Genomic DNA, 8,628 nt, shown 5'->3' on the forward strand with positions numbered 1-8,628 from the left:
CCACGGTGGCACAGCCATGGTACGGACCAGCTGGAACACCCTCCCCCATCTCCAGCAGTCCCTGCTTGTGCCTGTTGTTAGAATCCCAGGTCCGGTTCTGAAACCTGCAACTCCAGTGGGCTGGGGATACATTGGGGAGGGGTCAGAGAAGAGCCATGAGAGCGGTGAAAGGGCTGCAAAACCTGGAGTCCAGGAGCTCCATCTGTTTCGCTGAACCAGGAGACGGTGAAGGCGTGACGTGAAGGAGATGAACATTTCCGGCCGGGCTCCCCAGTGTAGCCCAGAAAGGTCTCACACCGTCCACCGGCTGGGAGTTTTTAACAGGGAGGGGAATGAACTAGTGGAACCATTTCCCGAGGTCCTGGCAGATTCTCCACCCTGGCTGTATTTAACTCACGGTTGGCTGGTTCTCTCTGAGATTTGCTCTGGGGATTATCGTGGGTCAGGTCTCTGGCCTGTGCTGTACAGGGGGTCAGACAGTTCCTTCTGGCCTCGGAATCCATGGATTGGAGTGGGTTTGGGAAGGTGTGGGGGGGTGTCCATACAAGGGCCCTGATGGGGGTCTGCAAGTGACTCTAGGGATCAGTGGGAGGGGTGCTGGGGGGTCCTGGACCCACACAGTAGTGAGAGTCTTCCTCCTCTCCCTGCACTGTCCCTGGGCGGGCTCCTGGGGGTGGGACTAGAGCATCAGCCCTGACCCCCCCCCACCTACCTCCCGGTCCACCTGCAGCTCCCAAGGCGAAGAGCAGCTCTGGTGAGGAGGACAACGGACCCCAGGAGAGGAAGGCTGGCAAGGTGCGTGCCCCTGACAAGGCAGCCCCCAAGAAGAGGGGCCAGGAGTTAGAGGAGCGGACTCAGGAATCCGGTAAGTTGTCGGGGGGGGGGTGTTGGAGGGAGGGAGCTGGGTCCGTGCGGGGGCACCATGGCACAGAGAGCATCTGGGGAAGGATAAGGGGGGGAGGTGATCAGGTTGGAGGTGTTTCAACTCTTGTCTCCCTCTCCCCAGCAATGAAGGTCTCAGGGTACCTGAACCTGGCGGCTGACCTGACGCACAACTTCACGGACGGGCTGGCGATCGGGGCGTCGTTCCTGGCGGGGGCTGGTGTGGGGGCCGTCACCACCCTCACCGTGCTGCTGCATGAGGTGCCCCATGAAGTGGGCGACTTCGCTATTCTCGTCCAGTCGGGCTGCAGCAAGCGCAAGGTACAGCCCCCGCCCCAGGATCTCTGCTGACCCTGCCCCCTTGCTAACTCCTCCCCGGGACCCCCACTGCTGCCTGACCCCGCCCCTATATTCCCCTAGTCGCCCCTGCCCCGGGATTCCTGCTAAGGCCTGACCCCATCCCCCTGTATTCTTCTGCTGACCCTGCCCCAAACCCCCACTTACCCCCCAGTCCCACCAAAGCCCATAGCCCTCCACTGACCCCCTGGCCCTGCCTATATCCCCAGAGCACCCCCGTCCCTCCCTACTGTGCCAGCCCCCCCACGTCTAACCTCTGGTTCCCCACCTCCCCAGACTTCCCTGGACCTTTCTGCCTCTCTCTCCCCTTCCCCCCGCCCCCCCATGCACACAGTGAGGTTGTGACAGCTGGGGGTGCCGAAAAACAGGGCCTGCTCCCCCCCATCTGTGACTTTCTTTCCCCCCACAGGCTCTGCACCCCCCCCTCCCCCCATGTTCACAGTGACATGGACGCTGGGGGCTCTGGAAAGCAGGGCCTGCTTCCTCCGGTCTGTGACTCTCTCTCCCCCACAGGCCATGAAGCTGCAGCTGCTGACAGCGCTGGGCGCCCTGGCGGGCACGGCCTGCTCACTGCTGGCCGAGGGCATCGGAGAGGCGGCCACAGCCTGGATCCTGCCCTTCACGGCGGGCGGGTTCATCTACGTGGGCACTGTCTCGGTGATCCCGGAGCTGCTGCGGGACGCGGCGCCCCTGCAGTCCCTGCTGGAGGTGCTGGGTCTGGTCTGCGGCGTCGCCATGATGGTGCTCATCGCGCAGTACGAGTAGCAGGCCCCAGCGGGGGGCGCCTGGGGGGGGGCGGTGGCGTGTGGACCCAGGCGTCCGGGATGGGACTCCATGTGGACTCCTGGGGCAGGGGGTGTGGTGGACCCTGGCATCCGGGACACAGGGGGGAGGGGAGTGGGGACCAGCTCTGCATGGACCCTGGTGTCCAGGATGGGGGATGCTATGTGGGCTGTGGGGGGGAAGCCACATGAATCCTGGTGACCAGGGTGGGGGGACGTGAACCCCCATCCCAGATGCCTGGGTCCACACAGAGCTTCCCCCCAGGGCAGGGGTGCTGTGTGAGCCCTGGGGGTTTCTGGGGGGCAGGGAGGCTGCAGTGCGTGCCGTGGGGAGAGGGTGGCATGGACACTGGTGTCCAGGTGCTGACACTCTCTGGGATTGGGTGGTGACGTGGACCCCGCGCAGTGCAGGCTCCGGGGCTGAGTTAGACCTTGGGGCAGGCACCCTATAGACTCCAGGGATATGAGGTGCCCTGTAGATGCAGGCATCTCTGCTTGGGAGAGGGGGTCAGCCGCACAGCCCCAGCAGCCAGGGACAGAGGATGGCCCAGACACCAGGGTGGGGGGAATCTCATGGGCCCCGGCATCCAGGAGCATCAGCTGAACAGGGAGTGTGCGAACCTGGGGCGGCAGAGATAATGTGATGCTGTTTGATTTGTTTTCTGGGAGGGTCAAAAACCAAGTCCCTCCCCACCTCCCCGGCCCTGTGTGTCCCCCTAGGGGGGCAGCTGGGCCGCCCCTTCCTTTGGAAGGGGGAGTTTATGGAAGTGAATCCTCTGGGCCACATCATGGGTTGGTTTAGAGAAGATGGGGAGAAAAGCCCCTGCCCTCTGGACCACGTGGGGGGCTACATGGTGGGTTACCCAGAATCCTTTGCTTCTTGGACCAGGTTTTATTGGGGTAATTACCCAGAATTCTCTGCCACAACCCACCCTGTGTGGCCCCCAAACCAGAGCAGCTATCCAGGCTACTTCCATATGGGGGAGCTGCCCTGAGCCTCCTACCACACTGGGGCCCAAGGGGGACAGAGTGGGGGCTAATCAAGACACTGCTAGGGGACAGTTCCCCGACAGAGGTTATTTTGGAGGGGACTGCGGGTGATTCTGGGGTGCAGGGGCTTTGGTGATGGAGGGGACAAGCAGACCCAGTCATCTGGGGCTGCCGGGGGAGGGGGGGATTGGCATGCAGACCCAGGCACCGGGACCTGGAGGAATTAGCACGAACTGCAGGATCAAGGGGGGCCATGCGGACCCAGGCGTCCGGAGCTGGAGGGTGAATCACAAGCACCCGGCTCAGTGGTGTCCCTATTGAATGGTATGTCCTGGGGGAGGGACTGTTAATTGGGGGTGACTTTGGAGCCTGGTGGTTGTGGGGTCAATTACTCCCCGGGGTGGGCAGGAAAGGTTTTATAAGGGGGGGTGTATTTTTGTATATGATTTTGCTTTTGTATGGGTGGGTTGGGGGCCAGGAGGGGGCAGGGTGGGGCCTTGCAGGACTATTTTGTGGATGATTGTAGCGAAAATTGTGTCATTAATTAACAAATTAAACAATAATCTGAGACGCTGTTGGTGTGAAGTCTGTATGTGCTGGAGGAGGGCGGTGGCGGTACCCCATGGAAAGCAGGGGGCACAGAGTGACCCCCCTCTGCCTGCTCCATCAGGATCTGGCCCTGGCTCCCAACCCCCGAGCAGGAAGGGAACCCAGGAGTCCCGCCCCCTGGGCCGGGAGGACTCTGACCATAGAGTTCCCGCCTAGCGCCGCCGTCCCTGGGGCCCGTCCCCGCGCCCGCTCTGTGGTCCCCGCCCGCTGTCATGGCGGCCCCGCTGCGGCTCCGCTCCACGCTGGCCCTGGTGACAGGTGCCCCCAGCAGGGGGCGCTCGGGGGCGGGGCCTGAACCCCCCCATGGGGAGCCAGCGCCCCCCCGGCTACGCGAGGGGGGCTGAGGCGGGGGGCACGGGCACCCCTCCCCCATCCGGCATTTGGGCGGGGGGGCATTTGGGGGATTTTGAGGCCTCCCTGCGGCTGGGGGAGGTTCGGGGGGGGGGTTCTGGTTCCCCCCACGGCAGGCGGGGGAGGGAGACTGGTATGACTGTCTGCTGGGGGGTGTTTCTGGGGGTCCCTGGAGGGGTTCTGGGTCCCCCCCACCCCGTCCCTGACCTTGGTTCCCCCCACGGCAGGCGGGGGAGGGAGACTGGTATGACTGTCTGCTGGGGGGTGTTTCTGGGGGTCCCTGGAGGGGTTCTGGATCCCCCCCCCGTCCCTGACCCTGGTCCCCCCACGGCAGGCGGGGGAGGGAGACTGGTATGACTGTCTGCTGGGGGGTGTTTCTGGGGGTCCCTGGAGGGGTTCTGGGTCCCCCCCCCCCGTCCCTGACCCTGGTCCCCCCACGGCAGGCGGGGGAGGGAGACTGGTATGACTGTCTGCTGGGGGGTGTTTCTGGGGGTCCCTGGAGGGGTTCTGGGTCCCCCCCACCCCGTCCCTGACCTTGGTTCCCCCCACGGCAGGCGGGGGAGGGAGACTGGTATGACTGTCTGCTGGGGGGTGTTTCTGGGGGTCCCTGGAGGGGTTCTGGGTCCCCCCCACCCCGTCCCTGACCCTGGTTCCCCCCACGGCAGGCGGGGGAGGGAGACTGGTATGACTGTCTGCTGGGGGGTGTTTCTGGGGGTCCCTGGAGGGGTTCTGGGTCCCCCCCACCCCGTCCCTGACCTTGGTTCCCCCCACCGCAGGCGGGGGAGGGAGACTGGTATGACTGTCTGCTGGGGGGTGTTTCTGGGGGTCCCTGGAGGGGTTCTGGGTCCCCCCCCGGTCCCTGACCCTGGTCCCCCCACGGCAGGCGGGGGAGGGAGACTGGTATGACTGTCTGCTGGGGGGTGTTTCTGGGGGTCCCTGGAGGGGTTCTGGGTCCCCCCCCCGGTCCCTGACCCTGGTCCCCCCACGGCAGGCGGGGGAGGGAGACTGGTATGACTGTCTGCTGGGGGGTGTTTCTGGGGGTCCCTGGAGGGGTTCTGGGTCCCCCCCACCCCATCCCTGACCCTGGTTCCCCCCACGGCAGGCGGGGGAGGGAGACTGGTATGACTGTCTGCTGGGGGGTGTTTCTGGGGGTCCCTGGAGGGGTTCTGGGTCCCCCCCACCCCATCCCTGACCCTGGTCCCCCCACGGCAGGCGGGGGAGGGAGATTGGTATAACTGTCTGCTGGGGGGTGTTTCTGGGGGTCCCTGGAGGGGTTCTGGGTCCCCCCCACCCCGTCCCTGACCCTGGGTCCCCCCACGGCAGGCGGGGGCAGCGGGATTGGCCGTGCAGTCTGTGCCCGGCTGGCCGAGGAGGGGGCGCTGGTGGCCGTGGCTGACCAGAATGAAGTGGGGGCTGCGGAGACAGTGCGGGGGCTGCCACGGGGGGAGCCCGGCCAGGAGCACAAGGCATTCGGGGTGGACGTCAGCTCCGCCCAGAGCGTGGGGGAGCTCATGGCTCGGATCCAGGTAACAGGGCTGGAGAGAACCCAGGAGTCCGGGCTCTCCCCATTGTAACCAGTAGATTCCTCTCCCCTCCCAGGGAATCCAGGAGTCCTGACTCCCACCCCACCACTCTAACCACTGGGCACCACTGCCCCTCCCTGAGAACCCAGGTGTCCTGACATTCCCCCCCCCCCCCCCGCTCACAAACACACACATGCTCTAACCACTAGGTCCCACTGGCCTCCAGAAGAACCCAGGCCCTCTGATTCCGCCCCCCCCCCACTCTAAGCACAAGCCCCCACTGGCCTCCGGGAGAACCCAGGCTCCCTGAACCCCTGCTGTCCTCAGGCCCAGTTCTCCGCCCCACCCCGGGTCTGCGTGAGCTGCGCTGGGATCACCATGGACGAGTTCCTGCTCAAGCAGACAGAGGCGGCATTCGACAAGGTGCTCCAAGTCAACCTCAAGGTACAGGGGTCTCCGGACGGGGGCAGGGCAGGGCCCCCCCAGCTAGGATCCCTCCCGGCTAACTTGGCCCCCTCTCCCCAGGGGACCTTCCTGGTCACCCAGGCTGTGGCGCGGGGGCTGGTGGAGAGCGGAGCCCCAGGGGGGTCCATCATCAACATGGGCAGCATCGTGGGCAAGGTGAGAGCTGTGAGCTTCCTCAGAGGATAATAGGGGCTGTCAGCTTCCCTGGAGCAGTGCCATGGGGGGGGGATAGTGGGGGCTGTCAGCTTCCTTGGAGCAGTGCCCTGGGGATGATAATGGGGGTTCTGAACTTCTCCAGAGCAGTGCCCTGGGGGAGAGATAATGGGGGCTGTGAGCTTCCCCGGAGCAGTGTCCTGTACTCACATGTCCCTCTCCCTGACAGGTGGGGAACCTGGGGCAGGTGAGCTACGCAGCGTCCAAGGCTGGTGTGGAGGGGCTGACCAAGACCGCTGCCAAAGAGTTGGCCAGGTGGGGCTGGGCAGTCCAAGTGGGCAGGGGGGCAGGCTGCGGGGGGACTGTAGGGCAGGGGGGCAGGCTTGGGGGGGAGGACTGCAGGGCAGGCTGCAGGGTGGGCAGGCCAGGCTGTGGGTACAGGCTGGTGGGTGCAGCTGGGGGGCAGGCTGAGGAGGCCTGGGAAAAGTAGGGCAAATCATGGGCAGGGTGGCAGGCTGTAGGGCAGGGGAATGGTGTGGGGGTGCTGTGCTGGGATGTTGGGGGCCTGGGGCTTAGGCTGGGATGGAGGTGTTGGAGGCAGCTGGCTGGTGGGGGGAAGCAGGCCAGGGGGAGCTGTGGTAACCAGGCAGGGGGGCTGCCCTCTCCCCCATGGTCCCCCCCAGGTTCGGGATCCGCTGTAATGTGGTGCTTCCCGGGTTCATCACCACCCCCATGACGGACAAGGTCCCTCCCAAAGTGCTGCAGAAGGTAACACCGGAGGCGCTGGGCCCCATAACTCCCCCGCCCCCTCCCTTCAGAGAATCTGCCCTGTATCATCCTGAGCCCCACAACCCTTCTCTGCCCCATAGTCCCTCTCTACCCCGTTATCCGCATGCCCAGCCCACCTTTCCCTCTGAAGAACCTGCCCTACATTCCCCCGTCACCCTGCCCCCCACAACCTCCTCTGTCTCATACCTCCCCCAGTGCCCTCCTCCCCACTGAGCCCCACAATCTCTCTGCACCCCTTATTCCTGCCCAGAACCCCCCATTCCACAACCTAGGGGATGGGAGATATTGGGGCTGTGAGCTTCCTCGGAGCAGTGCCCTGGATGGGACTGTCTGGGGCTGTGAGCTTCATCTAAGTGGTGCACGGGGGGTGGGAGGTGTGCACTATATCCCCTGAAGCACCCAGCCCATAACCCCTTATTCCCCCCTCCCCCCTGCAACACCTCTCCTTCCCCTGCAGATCCGTGCCTTGTTCCCTAGTTCCCCCCTTTCCCCTGGGGTGCAGGGGGGCTCCATGCTCAGCAGCCATCTCTGACCCCTCCCCTCCCGCTGCTCAGTTTGCAGGGATGGTGCCGTTGGGACGACTCGGGGACCCCAAAGGTGAGACCCCTGACTCAGGGTGCCCTGTGCAGGGGGGGCTGGATCTGTCAGGTGTGGGGAGGAGGGGTGTTGGGCACAGTTCTGGGGGGTGCATGTATAGATTGGGGTACTGGGGGGTCAGGGCTGTGCACACTGATTTGGGGTGTTGTACGGAACGCTCCCCACGAGGTAAGGGGCTGTGGACCCCACACGTGTGGCTCTTACTGACCCCCCCTTCCGCCCCCAGAGGTTGCTGACGTATGCGCTTTCCTGGCCTCAGAGGAGAGTCGTTACATAACAGGGGCCAGTGTGGAGGTGACAGGTATGGGGCGGGGCGGCAGCAGGGCGGGGGAGGCCTGGGAGCCAGGACTCCTGGGTTCTAGCCCAGCTCCAGGAGACCAGGGGTGTGGGGTCTAATGGGTTAGAGCAGGGGGGGCTGGGAGCCAAGATTCCTGGGTTCTATCTTGGCTCTAGGAGGGGAGTGGGGGTTAGTGGGTTAGAGCTGGGGGTGCTGGGAGCCAGGACTCCTGGGTCCTATCTCGGCTCTGGGAGGGGACTAGGCGTTTGTGGGGTAGAGACCAACCAGGAGGGATGGGAGGATGGGGGGAGGGGAAGTGATACAGGGTGCTTGGGAGTAGGGCCATGGGTGGGGGGAAAGCTGGAGGAACAGAGAGACGAGGGAGAGGGGGGAAACAGTTGGGGGCTCCCTCCTCCATCGGGGCTCCCTCATTCTCTCTCTGTTGCAGGGGGTCTCTTTCTCTGATGGATCTGCCCCCAGCCTCTGGACACACGCCCACCACTGGGGGACGCAGCGATTGCCAAGTGCCCCCGTGAGCTTCCCCCCGGGAAGCCCCCAGCCCTGCAGGATCTGGGGAGCAGACCTGAGTTTGAGGGGTCCGGGGGGGCATTATAAAATAAAACACTGATTGTACCAGGCTGATTCTGTCTCCCATTGTTTTCTTCCCTGATGCTCCCTGGGTTCTATCACCGGCTCTGGGAAAGGAGAGGGGTCTAGTGGGTTAGAGCAGGCAGGGGGCGTTGGGAGCCTGGACTCCTGGGTTCACCCCCTGGCTCTATGCACTCCGTTCCTCTCTTTGTGCCTCAGTTTCTCCTCTGTAACCCAGCGACAAATCCCTGGAGGAGGCTGCGTG

General features: G+C 64.6%; 2 protein-coding genes across 4 annotated transcripts in view; both read left to right on the forward strand.

Moving 5' to 3' along the window:
* The window catches only part of SLC39A7 (solute carrier family 39 member 7), a 4,808-nt gene extending 1,349 nt beyond the window's left edge, over nt 1-3,459 (forward strand). The window contains exons 3-5 of the mRNA XM_077832843.1: nt 731-865; nt 1,007-1,203; nt 1,753-3,459. Coding sequence (XP_077688969.1) covers nt 731-865; nt 1,007-1,203; nt 1,753-2,004 — 584 coding nt within the window. The 3' untranslated portion in view covers nt 2,005-3,459. The remainder of the gene's footprint in view (nt 1-730; nt 866-1,006; nt 1,204-1,752) is intronic.
* A 353-nt stretch (nt 3,460-3,812) lies between these two features.
* HSD17B8 (hydroxysteroid 17-beta dehydrogenase 8) lies at nt 3,813-8,417 on the forward strand. Of its 3 annotated transcripts, XM_077834020.1 has the most exons (9): nt 3,813-3,878; nt 5,295-5,497; nt 5,822-5,938; nt 6,020-6,115; nt 6,342-6,427; nt 6,796-6,880; nt 7,456-7,498; nt 7,725-7,799; nt 8,224-8,417. In XM_077834020.1, the coding sequence occupies exons 1-9, from the start codon at nt 3,833-3,835 to the stop codon at nt 8,238-8,240; spliced, it is 768 nt and encodes a 255-aa protein (XP_077690146.1). In that variant the 5' UTR covers nt 3,813-3,832; the 3' UTR covers nt 8,241-8,417. The 3 variants fall into 3 exon arrangements, with proteins under 3 accessions (XP_077690146.1, XP_077690147.1, XP_077690148.1); XM_077834021.1 differs by lacking the exon at nt 7,456-7,498; XM_077834022.1 differs by lacking the exon at nt 6,020-6,115.
* The last annotated feature ends 211 nt before the right edge of the window (nt 8,418-8,628 follow it).

Source organism: Eretmochelys imbricata, chromosome 14 (genome assembly GCF_965152235.1).
Source record: "Eretmochelys imbricata isolate rEreImb1 chromosome 14, rEreImb1.hap1, whole genome shotgun sequence".
Taxonomy (NCBI): domain Eukaryota; kingdom Metazoa; phylum Chordata; order Testudines; family Cheloniidae; genus Eretmochelys; species Eretmochelys imbricata.